General features: G+C 48.7%; 1 protein-coding gene across 2 annotated transcripts; it reads right to left on the reverse strand.

Annotated features, from left to right (window-relative positions):
• Positions 1-1,586: 1,586 nt before the first annotated feature.
• Positions 1,587-18,982, reverse strand: LOC105477376 (insulin like growth factor binding protein like 1). Of its 2 annotated transcripts, XR_011612711.1 has the most exons (6): positions 18,522-18,982; positions 9,393-9,502; positions 8,501-8,617; positions 6,636-6,794; positions 3,894-4,361; positions 1,587-2,917 (listed from the first exon to the last, which is right to left on the reverse strand). XR_011612711.1 is itself a non-coding variant. In XM_071078050.1 (5 exons), the coding sequence occupies exons 1-4, from the start codon at positions 18,964-18,966 to the stop codon at positions 6,645-6,647; spliced, it is 822 nt and encodes a 273-aa protein (XP_070934151.1). In that variant the 5' UTR covers positions 18,967-18,982; the 3' UTR covers positions 1,587-4,361; positions 6,636-6,644. The 2 variants fall into 2 exon arrangements, 1 of the variants encoding a protein (XP_070934151.1); XM_071078050.1 differs by having other exon boundaries at positions 1,587-4,361.
• Between the last annotated feature and the right edge of the window lie 17 nt (positions 18,983-18,999).

Genomic DNA, 18,999 nt, shown 5'->3' on the forward strand with positions numbered 1-18,999 from the left:
AGGGGCACACCCCCTGGCACCACAAGCAGCCTCTGTGCCGGAGCTGAGACTCCGAGGTCTGTGAGCAGTTGTAGACCCTTCGCTACCTGGCGATGCCTGGTGCACTGGATGAGCTCTGCAAATGTGTGTGATGCGTGGATTTATGCATGGAGGAAAGAGGGGAGACTGTTTTCCCACTCCCTAGTACTCAGGATTTTTACTCTTCCCTCAAGAATCAACCGTTCCCTAATATGGAGGGGAGATGCAGGCATGAGGAAGAGACAGCCACAGTGAAAGCCAACACAGACAAGTCTGCCTCCTTGGACCCACACACTTCTCACTGCTGGATGCAATGAGGCTGAACTCAAAAGGAGCCCCGGCTTCTAAAGGAGTTCACGTTCCAGGAGAGAGGTCAGCCCCAGGGAGCCAGAGCGTGGGCAAGTGTAGGTGTACAACTCAGCCCTGGGCGCCGGGCTTCCACGTTCTGAATTCATTAAACTGAGACACCAGAGCACTTGGCTTTCCCTTAATTAATTAAAATATCACGGAATAATCATTGTCTGATTTAATGTTCAAGAAGCCCTGGTAAAGACTGGGAAGGAGGAAATTCATGAGCAGAGACTTTTAGTGTCGCTGGATCTGCCGTTCTTACTCATTTCTCCTGCACCATCCATCCCTGGAGGAGAGGGCGGGGCAGTGTTTTTAAAGATGTTGGAATTAATTTCACCATAAAACCTGAAAGAAAAACAAATCCACCTTAACTAAAAACTAGCCTTATTTGTATTTAAGGGGGAAAGCAGATACATTTGGGATTGAACATGGGCTGTGGAATTGTCTTCCTCAAGCCCAGTGGACAACAGAAGACAGAGATTCAGGCTGTTCACTGCTTACAGCAACAAGTTCAACCTCCTCTGTCAGCATTTACAGGTGTGGCCCAAAATGACCGCCACCCACTACCACAGCTCTGAGCAGCAGCAACTGGCCATTCCTCCCTGTTCACAAACTACACTGCATTTCTCTACCCTGGCTCCTTTTTGCATGCTGTTTCCTTAGCCTGGAATCCCCCACACCCACTCCCGCCAGTTCAAATGCCTGCTTCCTCTTCTGGGAAGTCTTCCTTGATCTCCCTCTGCTCTAACCACAAAGCAGACACAGTAGGCTGCCAGGGATAGTGACCTCATCTCACCCATGCCTCCACTGGAGTCTGAGTTCGGGACCTGATTCTACCTACTTTCATATGGGAGGAATCCAGATGATTCCATCCATGATTTTCAGTGTCTTGTACCCGTCTGGCACCTGGAAATTGCTACCTAATGTGTGTGGGAGGGGGCAGAGCACATATCTCAGCAAGTGAATGAAGTACTAGAATGTTATACAGCAGGACACACACAGTCAAGGGCAGTAGTGTAAGATGATTAGGGCTGGTTAAAAATTGCGGGCAAGGTGAACGGTGGGGCTGTGATCATAGCCCAGGCGTGAGAGATAAGGAGGGTCTAGACTAAGTAGCTGAAGTGGGCATGCAGACAGGACGCATGAGGGATGATAAAGGAATACCAGTGGGACCTGCACCCACCTATACAGCATTCCTACAACAAAGACACCACAAAGACCATCCTTAAAAACATTTATTTTCAGGGTGCAGAGGTCGTTACATCATGACATCTACAAAAACAGTAGAAAAACCCAGGTTTGGTGCGGGGAGGGGAGGGCATTGTGATTATGTCTGCAAATGCTAACAGCTGCGGCAGCAGATGCTCTCTTAGCCTCTGAAGAGGTCTCTGGGCTCTCACACTTGAAAAACCATGAGGTTGGAACAATCATGTTAATATGCCTTTTTGGTTTTGGTGAGAATTTCAGACAGTGTGACATTAATTATTTATCTGTCTTTGCACAGAATGATGATGCTAAAGCCAGCCCCATACAGTCTTGATGCTCAGTACTTCCAGCATGGGCTCTGTCCACCCTGCTCTCTGGGTCCACATCCAGCCCTTCAATTTTCACTAGGCAAATTTGAGAGGAGTTAACTGAGTTAGCAAAATGTGCTTATTAGCAGGTGTGGGATGTTCTACTAACTTCTTCAGAACCACAGCATCCCTGTTCCTTCTCACATCATTTCACTAAGGGTCCAACCAAATCGTCTCCCAACCACTCAAGACACAGAAGAATTAACTTCAGGCCCTCCCACATGGAAGTAAGTCAGTGCGTGGGGAAGGGAGGGGTGGGAGGTGCTGAGTGACAGGGCGATGTAATTAGCTGCAGGCCCTCCCACATGGAAGTAAGTCACAGTGCGTGCGGAAGGGAGGGGTGGGAGGTGCTGAGTGAGGAGGGGATGTAAGCAGGTCTCCTGGCAGCTCCAGACCCCCGTGGACAAGAGCAGCTTCCAGTGCCATCCATTTCAATTCTCATCTTCTGTTTTCAAAGAGAACTTCCAATGTTTTAAAGTTTGAAAACCACTCATCTAGTTTTATTCCCCTTTTACTCAAATAAGGACACTGAGGCACAGAAAGTGAAGGAGACTTGCTCAGGGTCACACAGCAAGCCAGGGATTAATATGCAAATGGATCTCATGTTTCCAGAATCGCAGGCCAGTCTCCTTCTGCTGCATAGTACAGAAGGTGATGCCATCCCAATATTTTAGATATGGAATGGCAGGCTTACAGGCGGAAAGTTCACTTCGAACGAGGACTCCAAAATGTAATGCACGATGTGAGCGGTATGAAAGGGTGCCTTAAAAGTTGGGAAGAGTCTTGATAAGAGTCTCTGAAGCCTGTGGATTGGCAACATCTGCCTTTATATAGTTTTGAGATGACCCTGAGTAGCAGCACCGTGGAGTAGAAAAGTGACCAAGGAGGGCCAGGTGCCCTGAGTTCTGCTCCTCTTTCAGAGGCCTTCAGACCTTGGGCAAGTAGCTTTTCCTCTCAGAGCCTGGTTTCTTCATCTGCGAAAGGCAGCGACATTAACGCCTGTCCTGCCCCCTCTCCCAGGGTTGGGATCAAGCTTTATGAACTTCAAGGACTGTACATAGTAAGGGGTCTCAATTCTTATTTTAAAAATTGTAAGAACCTAAGGATCTATTTTTTTAAGACAAGATAGCAAATATTCTCTTTTCATTAAAAAAGAAAAAAAAAGAGAGCTTTATTCTTGGGTGAGGTCAAAATGTTTATGAGTAAAATATATTCGACTACAACCTAATTCCACAGTCTGGAGATAATGGCTAACCCCTCCTTTTTTTTTTTTTTTTTTAACAATTTGACCATCAGAAGCCTGGTCTCCACTGCTTCTAACCACCTGTTTAGAGAATGCTAGGCTAAGCCAGGCATAGTGGCTGATGCCTATAATCCCAGCACTTTGGGAGGCCAAGGCAGGAGGATCACTTGAGCACAGGAGTTTGAGACCAGCCTGGGCAACATAGGGAGACCCTGTCTCTACAAGAAAAAAAGAAAAATAGCTGGGTGTGGTGGGGCATGCCTGTGGTCCCAGCTACTCAGGAGGCTGAGGTGGGAGGATCACTTGAGCCCAGAAGGTGGAGGTTGCAGTGAGCCATGATCACACCACTGCACTCCAGCCTGGGTGATAGAGCATGACCCTGTCTCAAAAAAATTTTTTAAAAAGAGAATGCTAGGCTAACAAATGGATGCTCTGGTCTCCAAAGATCCAGCCAAGGTGCTCCTGAGTCTGGTAAAGCATCCCACCTAAAACTAAGTCTCCTTAAAAGGGAAAAAGGTAGGAATAGGAGAGCTACAGCCAGCTGTCCACACCCTGGGGTAAAGCAATGGAATTTGTTTCTGAGGGAATACCATTTTAGAAGAACACTAAGACCACATCTCCTGTAATTTTTCCAAAGGGCCATCTTACTCTAGGATGGCAGGGCTAAAAGGGACATTGATAACATCCAGTTAAAACACCATACTCACAGATGAAGGGACCAGCGCCCAGAGGCGGGAAGGGACCTGTCCAGGTCACACAGCAAGTTACAGTCAGGCAGAGGACAACCACGACCCTCATCCCTCCTTCTACAATGCACACTAAGTCACAGAGCACCACTAATAGGTCATAGACAAATGAGGTAAAGAGTCACAGCTGACACGAGCCCTTTAGAAATTGCAAACGTGCCAATCTGTGATCTGCCTGGAAAAGAGTAATTAAAAAAAGAATTCTCATGGAACAATTCATTTCAAAAGTATAAAAAAAGCCACATGCAAATCCGTTTCTCACTGTTTGCCCTGCTAAAAACTACACCTGCATACAAATCTAGTTTGCATCTAATTTTTAAAAACATACAAAAGGGGTCATCTACAAACACAGGTTTTCCAACTCTTCACGAAGCACAAAGATCCATTATTTGACTTTTCCATCATCCTATGATCAATGTTTCTAAGACCCTAGGAAGAAAAGGAGAAAAAGAATTAGCGAAAGTAAGCCTGCTCTGTTACAATCAACTACGTGTTACATGGAAGGTGGGGGAAATGATCCTTCACTTCAAATCTCTCCCCAGCAGGAAATGGTGCCAATGGAGAGTGAAGAGCCCTGTGGAGCCCCGAGAAATACTTTCAAGACCAAAAGCTGGACATTTCAGAGTGGCAGACTCCAGCTTAATAAGAAGAAGACCTTTTCAACCATTGGAAAATCCACAGATGGCTATCAGTGGTAGTGAGCTCTGTATCCCTGGAGGTACGCAAGCCAGAGCTGGCAATACTGTGTGTCACAGAAGGAACCCAAGACCCAGGCAGCAGTGATGGTCTTAAAGTTCCACAATTTTTCATGGTATCCTTTTGATGTATTCACACCCCAGAATCATTTCTGCCTCAAAATATATGTGTATTTGAAAATTATAGAGATATATATTTAAAACTGGAAACATATCTATATAAAACAAGTCACATATCATCAGGAATACAATTTTAAGACCCAATCTCCTAACTCTTTGTTGAATTCCTATTTCACAGTTTTACATTTTCATATTTTTCTCCCCATTTCTAGGGCCTCTTAACTACTCACGTACACCCATCCTTCAACCCTAATGCCACCTCCTTGATGATTCTTCCTTCATTTTCCCCAGTTCTAAGCTGCTTTTTGTGCTTTAACATCTCCTCCCATTCCCTTAACATCGCATTCCTTGTATTATAATGATGTCCACTTTTTGTTTTTCTGTGATCCCCTACAGACCAGAAGTAAGGCCTGGCACACAGAAGGCGTGCAACAGTAGTGGCTAAAAGAGTAATATAACTAAAACCATGGCAAAATCCTCTTGCTTTTGAGAAACGCTATCAGACTTGTTTCTAATTTTTCCTGTTCTATTAAGCACCTGTTGATCAGTCTTGGTAATGGTGCCTGTTCACCACTGCTCCCCCATTCCTGTAAGAGGATCATGCAGGCCAGGCACAGTGGCTCACACCTGTAATCCCAGCACTTTGGGAGGCCAAGGTGGGCGGACCATGAGGTCAGGAGATGGAGACCATCCTAGCTAACACCGTGAAACCCCGTCTCTACTAAAAATACAAAAAAAATAGCTGGGCGTAGTGGTGGGCCCCTGTAATCCCAGCTACTCGGGAGGCTGAGGCAGGAGAATGGTGTGAACCCAGGAGGCAGAGTTTGCTGTGAGCTGAGATCGCATCACTGCACTCCAGCCTGGGTGACAGAGTGAGACTCCATCTTAAAAAGAAAAAAAAAAAAAAAAGGGATCATGCAATCCTTGCCCTTTTGCCTCTGGCGAGTGAAGCGCACATCCTCCCACACACAGTCCCCACTGGGAATCCCAGACCTGTTGATTGGTCTGTAAGTGGGCGGGGCACACATCACATCCCAGCAGAAACTTTAAATGCAATGGTGTGTGCAGCTTGGCCACAGAACGGACATGTTCCATACTGGAGCTGTTCCTCCACCTGGGTCCTGAATGAGGGGGCACATGGGGCAGGGCCACAGCCAGCTCACAGCTATAACATGGAACATGAGCAAGTGATCAACGTCTATGGGTGTGAACCAGCAAGATTTTGGGATTTTTATGGAGCAAAAGCTGGCTTATAAAGTGATTCCTTTCCCGAATTCCCAGTTCACCTGTAGGCAGGGAACAGATGCAACCCCAGCTGTCAGCTGTGTGACTACCGACTAGGAGGGGTCACACAAAGGGGATGCGGAGATTCTCTCTGCCCCCACCCACAAGGGGATGTGCTGCGAAGCAGCATATAGTGTTGAGGACAGGAAGGCAAGGCCTGAGCCCCAGGAAGGAAGCTCAGGCGTCCTGAACAAGGAAGAGCTCCAGGAACACACAAAGGAAGCTCAGGCATCTTCTTTGCGGAATATTTTCACATGGACGCGGTCACAATGACACTGTCTGCTACCTCTCTCAGTGCTCGTTCTAGAAGAATACAGAGGAAATATTCCCTCCAGCCCCAAAACACAACTGGTCTTTTCATCTCATGGACACACATCATGTTCACTGCTCTTGCCTCTGCATGCTAAGAAGCTCAGAGGCAGCTGTGTGCAGAATATACCAGAGATTCTACTGCTCATCTTAGTATGTTCCTAATCTTCTTTTGCTCTCTCCCTGGTTTCCTCCATTTATGTATTTTTCTTCCTTTTTATTACAGGTCTTATAAGCCACTTCAAATATCTCATAACTTGGGTGTAAAATAATAAAAATGACTTAGAACATGTACATTTCTCCATCACATGCGGTCATCGGGAGCTGGGAAGCGGAAGCTCCTGTATTTACTCAGATCTAGAACCGTCACCGTGCTGTGGGACTCAGCCTCTCCCACCATGTTGGCTGCATGGCACTGGTACACACCCTCATCCTCCTTTCGTAGGGGGTTGATCTAGAAATACAACAAGCAAGTTTATACAGTTATATAAGGTACAGCAAAATGACTTCCTTAGTTCTTAATAAGTCTGCACACCTCCTCCTTTTCAGAATAAGGTAAAACTTGCTCTACTTCTCCCCTTGCCTTGGCTGCCAAAGAGCATGAAGGTAAATTTCCTTCCCAGGGACCCTCTTGAAAGGCACGCTCCCTACTGTGGCTGTCATCTGAATGATTCCTCCACATGCCTGCCATGTACTGCGAGCTACCTGTAAATGGTATACCATTTTGTATTAAAGGTGCAAGGTATAGATTATTTGGAAAATACCTCAAGTTAAAAAAAGAACAAAAATCTACTGACCAAAGAATTATCCACAAAGTATTCCCTATAGGGGCAGCCTCTACAAAATATCACCAGAGATAACCTCTTTTTCCCTGTCTTTTCTCCTAAGAAAATGGGGGAATGTGCTTGATTTGAAAAAAACCACATAACCAATTGCATTCCCAATCTCTCAGCTGGGTGGAGAAGAGTCACCAAGCCTCCCAGAGCTGTGGGTGGAATGAGGAGGTTGTCCTTAGGGAGCACCCCGAGGATACTCACAGCTAGGTCCATAACCAGCTCGCTTCTCTTTTGCTTTCTCTTGTTACAACCAACCGCTTCCATCAATTACAAATCATGCTACGGACCACACACTGGGGTATGCACATCAGCTCGTTTTAAACTCAAGCCAGTCGTGGGGGAAGGGTGAGCATTATGGTCTTCTTTTTACAGGAGACTCACAGGTAAATCACAGACTGTCAGGGCCACAAAGGCCCTCAGAGGTCATTCAGTTTGAAGCCCTCTTTTAACAATAGTGGAAATGGAGGCTCAGAAAGGTACAGTGACTGACCCAACATGGACCCCTATCTCCTCATTCCATCACTCCTTCAAACATGTGGCATTCTTCATCTTAGTAAAAGTGCTGTGAGTGGCAGGAAAGAGCTCTGGAGGAAGACTTGAATGTGCCACCTTCCTCCTTTACCAGCGGGTGACTTTAGGCAGGTGTACTAGTTTCCTTGGGCTGCTGTAACAAATCGCCACAAGCTGAGTGCCTTAAAACAAACACATTTATTATCTACAGTTTTAGAGGTCGGAAGCCCAAAGGGCTAAAATCAGTGGGCTAAAATCAAGGTGCCGGCAGGGCTGCGTTCTTTCTGAAGGCTCTCAGGAGACTCATTTTCTTGCCTTCTCCAGCTCCTAGTGGATGCTGGCACTCCTTGGCTGTGGCCCTTTCCAACATCATCAAAGCTAGAAATGGTGGGTCAAGTCCTCCTCACATCGAATCACTTCAATCTGCCTCTGACTCTTCTGTTTCCCTCTTCCACACTTAAAGACCCACCTTTAAATTGGGCCACCCGGATAATCCAGGCTAATCTCTTTATCTTAAATCTCCTTATCTCAGCGGTTTAGCAACAACAACCTCCCTCCCACCACCTTGCCATGTAATGTCGTACGGTTCTGGGGGTGAGGACGTGGACATCACTGTGGGGCCATCACTCTGCCCCTGGCAGCAGATCACATGTGTTCCCAGCAGATCTGAAACCTGCCCTGCCTGCCTCACAGTTACTGGAGGGGCCAGTGAGAAATGGGTAAGAACAGCTTTGAAACATGTAATACGTTGTAGAAATATAAAGGATGGTTTTTAATGGTCAGTCAATAATATCCAATAATCCTAAACACTCACCAAAATCCAGGCCGTGGCCTCATGGTCGGAAGGGCCCCCTCGCACCTGGACAGCTATATTGACATGGTCCCCAGGCAGCTCCTCCAGTGCTTGGGTGCCCTCAGGGGACTGCATGACCTACAGGGGACAGGAACGCCAGGAGGGGCCTTAGAAAAAGCATTTCTGGATAAAAACCATCCCACAGGCTTCCTCACCCTCCTCCTTCCTCCTCCTCCCACTGACTCAAAGACTGAAACCCTAGCACTGCTCATTCCTATGCAAATGACATCAGTCATGTTTTAAACCTACTTGTACATATAGACAGCACGCTCTGCCAGACAGCAAAGACACAAACATCACCACTAGCCCACAGAAGGATTCAGAATTTCAACACCCGTCTCAGGCCTGCTGACATTAAGGGGACAACATACACTGTGATCTTTGCCGGTCTCTCAAAAACTAGTCTTTAGAAGATTTGGTTTTGGAATAGGACTGAGTCTTCTGCCATCAGCCAGGTCTGTCTGAAACACAGCCCTGAAGTGAAGCAGGATACACACACACATGGCCACTGCAGCTGATGCAGACTGGGTAAAAGCAGAGCTTTCTGGGTCCTTAAGTGGCCAAGGGTGTAAATGGCATAGGAAGGGTTGCAATGTCCCTTTCTAAGGGGACAGCTTTGGGGTAGAAGTTTCGAGGCAGAGGAGTGGTACAGAAGATATCCTTTCTTCATCCTCTGGCCCACCTATAAAAGCATATATACAAACACATTTAAAAGAAAAACATTTTACCACTCACTTCTTTCTGTTTCTCCCTGTCTCTTTCACATACATACACACACACACACACACACACACACACACACACACACACACACACACACACACGAGACGTGTGAGTTCTTGGACAGAAATACCTTTCTCCACGTGATGACTGGGGTAGGCACAGCCCTCACTTCACAGGACAGGCCCACCTGCGCCCCAGTGACATTGTGAACACTTCGGGGAGGAACGACGACCACAGGAGCTAAGAGGAGGAGACAAGGGGATGCAACCTTTACCCTGTCAGGTTCCAGGCAATCCACCTCTGAATTTCCCTGCCCACTGAGAGCCTGCTGGGATGTCCTGAAATGAGGGGAGCGGCACGTCACACTTGGGCAGGAATCCTAAAAGAGAGATTTCCTCAGACCTGGAGAGCTGCCTACCGATCTCCTGATCCATCTTTGTTTTACCAGTGGGGAAACAGGGGTCCAGCGGGGAAGGGCGACTTCCCAAAGTCCCCCAGCGCCATCTGTGGCAGAGCTTGGGCCTCAGTGCTCCCTCCCAAGGCCCGTTCCAGGCTCTGGCTGCCATCTGCTATAGCTCAACCAGGAAGCACGGCAGCCGACTAGAGGGGCTGGTGTCACGCCACCAACGGCAGAGTCTTCTAACAGATGGGCCTTTCTCCTTCCGCGTGGAGGGCGTTAGGAAGAAGAATGCCAGGCAGAACAGCTGCACACACCCTGGAGCTCAACCCCCTGTGGTCCATTCAAGATGCCCATTTGCATGCACAGAGTAAAGACTCCCCCAGGCTCCCCCACTCCCTCTGCCTCCCCATCCCCAGAAGCCGACCCAAGCCTGGGCAAATCAAGGAATCAGACAAATGTGGTTCTAGACTGCCAGAACATGATGGAGAGGAGAGGGGAGGTGTGGACTCTCTGGACAGGACCCGATGTTAGATGTTTCAAGCTGCTACTCCACACTCTGCCTTCCTCCCTGTGTCTGGCATCTGCTCTGCTCACGCCGGGCTGAAATAATCAAGGCTAGGCGTTTCTACCTGCTGTCACCTGCACTGGACAGCAACTCAGCCACCCCGGCATCCAGCACCACAGTGTGTTGGGCAAGGTGCAGTGTGGAGGCCTGGCCAGAGCATGCTCACACACAGCTGTCATCAATAAGGTGGGGATCACACCCCTGCTTCCTAGGGCAGTCGAGCTGATCTAACCACGGAATGACGGTGAAAAGTGTAAGTTAACGTAATATGCAAGTGAGGGCCAGGAGCAAACAGATGACTGGATGAACAAACACATGACAAATCAAGGAACAAACATGTTCATTTCCAGGTCATCAAACTGCAGAGTCTAGAACTCCTAGGGCTTTGCCTGGTGACTCAAGGACAGCCCTGTTGTTCTCCACAAGCCTGCACCTGCATAAGGCTGTAATACAAAAGGATGGCAAAGGGAGGAGACAGAAGGCAGGAGGAAGGAGGTGACAGACAGGGTCGCATCACACCCAAATGCACAGGAGGATCAGGGTGCAGAAAGGAGACTAGTTTGGCCCCTCCAGACAGACTGGGAAGCAGACCCTGTCAAGCCAGTGCCAAAAAAAATCTCTAGAAAATCGCCTTAGAGCCATAGTCTCAAACTAGAGGGGCTCGTTAGCATCCTAATTCTCTGTGATTCTGTGTCTGACCATGTATGACATGCTCACCCAGCCTCCATTTGCATGCCTCCAGGGATGGAGAACTCACCACCTATCAGGCCAGGCCATTCTGTCTTTGGAGGGCTCTACTGGTAAGAAAGTACATCCTCACCTAGAGCTAAAGCCTGTGACTCCCACCTGTTGACCCTGGGGCGGCCCTCTGGAGCCCCATAGCCCCTGGTTGTCCCAGCAGCCCACCAGGGAGTTGAATACAGACTGCCCTCCCCATCCCAGGCTGCTTTCCTCCTCTTCTATCTGATCCGCCCACTCTTCAGCTGTGCCCATCTGAGGGCCCTCTGAAGGCTGGTGCCCAATCCATGTGCCTGAGTGTAGCCAAAGCCCCTGGAACCAAGATCCTAGATGTCTAACGTTGTCTGACAGCCACAGAGAGCCACAACACTGAGCTCTCTGGCAGGAGCCCTATCTGCGATGACAAAGACAGTCTAATTTATTCACATTGTCCCGCCAGCGCCTCCCCAACCACACAAGTGCTGGGATGCCGCCTCCAGGGGATCCCAAACCGGTGCTCCAGTGGCTCACTGTGGTGACAGTCAGAAGGACCTGGATACCAAGGGGACGCTCAGTCAGCGTGGTTTACTTTTGTTCATGTAAAGTCATACATTTTAAATGTGATTTCATCAATCCCTTCCAGGCCTAAATGAGTAAACCAGTAAATCACAATTCACCTCTCTCTCCTCATATTTCAGTCTCTCTCTCTCTTTCAACAACTACTTAAGAAAGACTGTCTTGGAAATACTGACTTTGTAACTGATTTTGTGGCAAAAAATACCAATTCTTTTACAAAAGAGGCCCTGCTTTTAAAGGGAGGTCAAAGCACATTAAAGGGACGTTTAAATTTTTATTTATTTATTTATTTATTTATTTTTACATTTACATAAAGCACAATTCGTTCTTTCTGGTGTGCAGTTCTAGGTTTTGACAAATGGATACAGTCATGTAATTACCACTGTAGCCAAGATACAGAACAGTTGTTCTGTGACCTCAAAAAATTTCATGTTGCTTGTGCCATAATAATCCGGTTCTAATTTTTTTTTTTGAGGCAGGGTCTCATTCTGTCACTCAGACTGGAATGAAGTGGCACAATCATAGCTCACTGTAGTCTAAAACTCCAGGGCTCAAGCAATCCTCCTGCCTCAGCCTCTTGAGTAGCTGGGGATACAGGCATGCACTACCATGCCCAGCTAATGAAACAAATATTTTTTTTTGTAGAGATGGGTCTTGCTATGTTGCTCAGGCTGGTCTTAAACTCCTGGCCTCTAACAATCCTCCCATCTTGGCCTTCCAAAGCTCTGGGAATACAGGCATGAGTCACTGTATTCCCAGCCCTGTTTTTAATTTTAACATATCTGATTTTAAATTTAAAATATTTTTATCCATAGTAGCTCTTTTTAATAAATAATTATCACAGTACCAGTAATAACAGTAATTATACTATCAGCTAGCACAGCGCTCACTGTGTACTAAGCACTTTTCTGCCTACAGGTATTAACCTGTTTATCTCTCCAGCAATCTCACCAGCTGCCAGATGGTGGCGCTGCCCTGGGTTACCCAGCATTAAAGGGTGCAGAGTGAGGAGGCTATGAGCCCAGTGATCTGGCTCCAGATCTCAAGCTCTTCTGAACCACTGTGCTAACACCATCCTCCCTTTTCCTTAGAGGACCCTTCCATGTACACTACCCTTTAATCCTCACACCAGCTCTGTGAGGTAGCAGCTTCCATCCCCATTTTACAGATGAGAAAACCAAGACTGAGAAAGGTAAAGTGCCCAGAGAAACAGGGACTCAAACCCAGCACCATGATTCCATTCACTCCCACACTGGTTTCTGAAGTGGAACATTTGTTATCTGTACGGTCTCCGTTCCAGAGTAAGAGATGAGTTGCTTAGGCATTGTGTTGGGGGATCCCCAAGACAACTCTCCGGTTCAACGATTTCCTAGGAGGACTAGGAGGACTCACAGGACTCAGCATCCAGTGGTGCTCAGGCTGTGATCTATTACAGTGAAAGGATTTTCCCATCTGGCAAAATCAGTCAAGGGAAAAAGTCAGGGTGGGGGAAGCAGGCACAAGCTTCCAAGAGCCCTCCCCATGGCGTCACAAGCATGTGAAATGCTGTCTACCACAGAAGCTCAAGAGGGACTCGGTTCCCAGGGTTTTACTGGGAGCTGGCCACAGGGGCACTCTCTGCCTAACTGAATACCTAAAGTCCACACTCTGAGAAGGAAAGCAGGGGTTCCGCATAAACCACATTGTTTGTACAGTTCAGGCACAGTGAGCCACTCTCATCAATTCTGAGAAGAGCGGAACCCCCCTGTAATCTAGGTCCCCAGATACCAGCCCAGGGCCAACCTTGCCAGCAAGCCTTTCTGAGGATATGGTCACAGGCCTGCCATGTTAGCTCTTTTCTATACAATAATGAAACATCCCAAACATCACACCCAGGGAACAGCTCTTGTGAAGATAACCCCTAACATGAGCAATGTGTCCTTGACACCAGCAGGACATTTCTAGTTCCTACTATCCCCAAGGGCTCACTCCAGCATGGCACTGGAGCGCTCAATGTCATGGCTGCCACCATAGGCAGGAAGGACAGCGTGGCAGGCAGGGGTGGAAGAGTCCAGGTTCAAATCCTTTCTCTGCCAGGTCTTGGCCTCAGTTTCTTCTTCTTTAAAATGGGCACAGGAATCTATTCCCTCCCCAGCCCACTCCCCAAAGGCTGCTGTGAGGAACAATTGCAAGACCCTTTACAAAATGTAAAAGACCTCTGCAGAGGGACTTGAGGACTCGGCACGGTGTGCTGTCCCTAGGCAGTCTCCTCTAAAGCTCTTTGCCTGCATGAGACCCTCCTCTGGTCTCAGGTGACAGGCACCAGGAGCCATGACTACAGCCCTCACTCTGGGGAGCCAAGCACATACTCTTACTGTTGCAGAGCCACCACACTGCTGGAGGAACCAGGGCTTTCCTTTCTGCTTGCCTTTCACAAGAATGATGTGGCTTGCAGGAGGGAGGATGGCTTCTAGCTAGCCAAGTCTGTGAATGTGGAAGCTTCATCCCCCTAGAGCTCTTCCTTGTTGATACTTGTTTCCTTCTGCTTGTGCCAGCAATAGCCCTAGAATTGCACAAATCCAACCATCCAAGGGCTAACCAGCAGGTAAGACAGTCACCCAGATGCACATGGTCACAGGAGACAGTACTGTGGGGTGAGCAAAAACAGTACCAGAGGGAGACTCAAATGCCCAGGGATCTGGCTGCCAACCACTTGAGCTAGGGCAAGTTGTTAATCATTTCCTTTTTATCTGCAAATGAAGATAATGACCACAGCCTCCCATCCTTGGGGTGAAGGGAGAAAATGGATGTGACTGCGTTATTAACTGTGTGGATCTGTACAAATGAAAGGGATCAATATTATTATTATAGCGTGTGGTGCTTTGTCCCCCTACCTCGTCAATTATATCGGTCATTGATGGCTGGAATGAAAAAATCTTCCCAAATGCCTCTGAGATTTCTTTAAAGTTAATGGTGCTAGGGAAAGAAAGAATATCAAGTCATCCCCCAGGACCCTATCTGCTTGTATTAAAAAGCACACAACCAAAGATTTTAATAATCAATGCACTGAACAGCCCTGATAATTTATGCTAATAGTCACGTTATGATGTGGAACGAGAAACAGCTTAATCCTGCTCCCTGCAGTCTCCACCTCAGATCTCCTCCCTCGGCATGAAAGGGTTTTGAGCACAAACCCCCTTCTTTGTCCCTCTCACGAAGTGGCATTTGCTGCCTCTCCTGGTTACCTGGTAACACATATTAGCACAGACCTAGGTTTCTAAGTGGAGCTGGAATTTCAATCAACGTGTATTTTCTAAGATTCAGGGTCTCAGGAGCTCACTGAAGCTGCCAGGGCTCAATGCCCTGCTGTCTTGCCGTCTGTAGGATCCCAACCCTTTCCCAATGCTAACAAATAGGGCACACACACTGAACAGTCCAGCCTTTAAAGTAATGAGAGCAATCATCATCATCATAATACTAAGGCCATACCACCTTACCAGTGAGAAGCTCAACCAATAATTCAGAATGTATTGAAGACCCAAGTATGAATAATTCTTACTGTTGGAAATTGTTTTTGCATCCTTCTTCTAATTTTGTTTTTGTATTTTTAGTACAGACAGGGTTTCACTGTGTTAGCCAGGATGGTCTCGATCTCCTACCTTGTAATCCACCCGCCTTGGCCTCCCAAAGTGCTGGGATTACAGGCGTGTGCCACCGTGCCTGGCCTGCCTGGCTATTTTCAGAGGGTCGCCGCACAGCTAGTCTGCTAGCAACGTGATCAGTAAGGTGCTGTGCACCCGCCACCCTTGAATCTTGAGGGTTTCTCAATCTGGGTCCACCTTCCTGTTTTTCCCAAGGTTCGTCACTTGTCCCTCTATTTAGCACTGGGCTATAGCTCCTGAGAGAAGCCTTGAAGGATGGGGAGAGCATCCCAAAGCTGGCAAGGGGGAGGCACAGCATGAACTGAGGCTCAGAAGTGGGAACCCTTTGGTGGGTGTGCAAGTGGGCCCATGGGGCCGAGGCCTGGTAGGATGGTTGGGAAAGGAGAGGACACCCCAGAGTAGTTTGGGGTAGGCCATTGCAAGCCTTGGGTGCCAGGCCGAAGGCGGAAGTTTCATTCTGCACTTTGGGAGACTGAGGTGGGAGGATTGCTTGAGGCCAGGAGTTCAAGGATAGCCTGGGCAACACAACAAGATCCTGTCTCTACAAAAAATTCTAAAAATTAGCTGGGCAAGATGGCATGTGCCTATAGTCCCAGCTACTTGGAAGGCTGAGGCAGGAGGGTTCCTTGAGCCCAGGATCACAGTGAGCTGTGATCAAGCCATTGTACTCCGCCTGGGAGACACAGTGAGACCCTATCTCAAAAAAAAAAAAAAAAAAAAAAAAAAAAAAAAAAAAAAAAAAAAAAGATGGATGCAAAAGCAATTTCCAACAGTAAGAATTATTCATATGCGAGTCTTCCATACATGTGTGTGGATCAAAGGATCACTCTCATTATGTTGCAGTTTGGGGCGCTTCAGGGCATAGGAGGAAAGGGCAGAATTTAAGCCTGAAAACTGCTTCCCCAGGCTCCTGAGAGGCACGTATAAGGACCCTCATACACTGTCAGCAACACAATAAATACTTCCCGAGGCCTCATTCCATGAAATCTAGGTGCTTGGGTTCCAAAGGAGTCAGGAGGGGTGATTTTCTTGCCAATATTGAAGCAGAACAGCCCTGCTCTGACTCACAGTCTGTTTCCCTTCAACCGGGATCCCCAGGGGCATTGTTAAAAAATGCTCCCGCTGTGTCTTCTGAATAAAAGATGGCTTTAGGGCAGCACAGAATGAGCTGCTGCCTGGGCTAGGAAACATCCCCTGTCCAAACCTTCATGCTTTATCTGGACACAAGGGCAGAGGCCACACAAGCACTTCAGGACAGACAGTGACAGGCAAACAGTGCCCGGTTCTGTGGTGGATGACACAAAGGCTGATGCAGAAGAAGGGCTGAACCCCGGGGAGGCCTGACGCCTGTCGCTAATGAGATCATGAAAAGCAGTTCTGAGTTGCTTCCGTGTGGCCCCACGAACATCTTTATTCCCTGGGTCTGTGCCTGGGGTGGGCGTCAGAGCCCGTAGATCAGAGTGGAGGGGCTGTCACATTTACTTGTCATTTGGTAATTTTCAGTGAATTAGGGGTATGGAGTTTCCATCTGCCATCTGGCCTCACTCTGGTAACCATGGTAACCACCATCTGCCTGACTTAATACTATCAAGTCCTATGCCGAAAGAGCACTGGACAGGGTGTTGGGACCAGGGAGCAGGTCATCCTTTACTGGTCACCCTGGACAAGGGCTCTGACCTTACTGGGTCTCAGTCTCTTTCTCTGTATAACAGCAGATTTGGTCTGAATGTCTTTAAGGTGCCTTTCTCTTAGGAAGAGAATGCCACTCTGGGGAGAAATTATCTAAGACCATCAGCACCACTTATAGTCTAGGGACCTGGTCAGCATTTCTTATGTCTCCTGCATATGGAGTTAAAGTGTTACCTGTCTGGAGACAAAGAGAATTGCCTGTGAATTAACTGCTGAGGAAAGCAGATTATAAAAACGAGTGATAGGAACTAGCAAAAGGAAAGAGACAGGACTGCTTAAGTGCCACATGGCGGAGACAAACTGTTCCAAGTGAGAGGGACCTCAACAATGACTCCACTAGGGCTGATATGGCCAGAGAGGAGAAGGGGCCTGTCCAGGGCCACTCAGGGAGCCAGCGGCAGCACAGATGCACCCCCAGCCAGCTCTGTCCTCCATGGGGAGCTTCAGCTAGGAACAGTCAATGGTGACTTTCCTGTGCTCAACGGGCCACACACTGGTTTTACATTTCCCAGGACAGGAGGCTTCCTGCCCCATCTCCAACAACCCATTGTGTCTCCTGGACTTGGGTACATCTACCTGAACTACTTGAGGGGAAAGACTACTAGATCCTTCTTAAGGCTTGGGAAGAACCCCACCCCAAGCTTCTTTCTTGAAGCTAAGTCATTACATTGTCTTAGGCCCTAAAGTCTGGACTTGGTCTCTGGGCTCAGGCCAGAATTATTTCCTAGAAGCCTGAACCCCACGCTGAAACCTAGGCTCCTTGGGACTCACTGGTCGCTGTCTCACTCACCCTAAACTCTTCACTGCCCACTCCAGACAGAGTACACAGGGGCACTTCTCCAATACCTAATGGGCAGGATACGCTCATGCTTAGGAAGCCGGTAAAGCAGTACTAATGTTTTGGTTTCTTTTTGTTTGGTTTTCAAAAGGTACATAAAAAGAGTGGGCAACTATAGCACACAGAGATTATTTTACTTTGATGTTAATGAAGCTTAAGTTTCTAAGTCCCTAACATTTCATAATAAGTTTCGAAGTCCCTAGCAGTTCTATTCCTTTACTTAAGACAGGATTCTCCAAATTATGTATGTTTTAGACCCTCGAAACCTGGGTCTGCCCCTAATAGCACCACAAGATCTTTTCAGATCTTACGTCTCCAGAGGTCTTACTTTTCCTGGGTGGAGCTCCCTCAGCATCCCAGCTCAGCCCCATCCCACACCTGGGGCCCTGGTGCTCTGGTGCTATGGCCTGGTGACTCCTGATTCCCCAGTCTGGAACTCATCCTCCTCCCGCATCTTCAACTTCCCTTCCTCCCCATTCAAACAATCCACCTAGCGCTGGATACCTGGGAACTCTGATCCCCCTCCTCAACTCCCAGTCTCCTGCCCGGCAAACATACCATGCCTACAAATAAGTGACTGCATCAGCAGGTACTTACGTACCAAAAGGGGTAGCAGGCTCACCAAAAATTCGACTAGCACGGTGAGTGGCGTCTCCAAGGATTCTCGTCCCAGTCTCTCTGAGCACGAGGAGAGATACGAAATACTGCTCTCTAAAGGGAAACTGAGTCCCAGGCAGAGCCGTCCACCACTGGGCAGGGGGATCCTTCGCTCCACACCCCAGAGGGTTGGAATCCCCTCTTCTCTACCCACCCGATCCCCGACCCCGACTCACCGAACTCGCAAGGGCCGTCGCGTGCCTTGTGCAGGTGACCGGGGTGCGCGCGGGGCTTGTGCCGGGCGCGCAGGCGCAGCGCGCAGACACTGGGGTAGGAGCGACCGTCAGAGCCGCAGACGGTGCCGCGCTGCGCGCACACGCAGAGCCCAGTGCCCTCGGGCGCCGCCCCCGCGGCCCGGCTCGCGCACACCAGGCCGGGGCCACAGCGCGCGCCGGCTCGGCCCCCGCAGCTCGCGCCTTCGGCTCCCAGGCAGCGAGAGCAGCAGCCGCACTCATCGCGCGCCGAGATCCCGGGCGCCGGGCAGGGCGCGGGCGCCGGGCAGCGCTCTGGCCGGCACAGACCGCACTCGGGGCGCCGGCCACCCGCGTCGCGGATCCCGAGGCTTGGGGACAGCGGCGGCAGCAGAAGCAGCAGCGGCAAGAGCAGCGACAAGCGCGGCATGGCTTGCTCCGGGACAGCGGCGGCGCCTCTGCT

This window comes from Macaca nemestrina, chromosome 14 (genome assembly GCF_043159975.1).
Source record: "Macaca nemestrina isolate mMacNem1 chromosome 14, mMacNem.hap1, whole genome shotgun sequence".
In the NCBI taxonomy this organism is placed as follows: domain Eukaryota; kingdom Metazoa; phylum Chordata; class Mammalia; order Primates; family Cercopithecidae; genus Macaca; species Macaca nemestrina.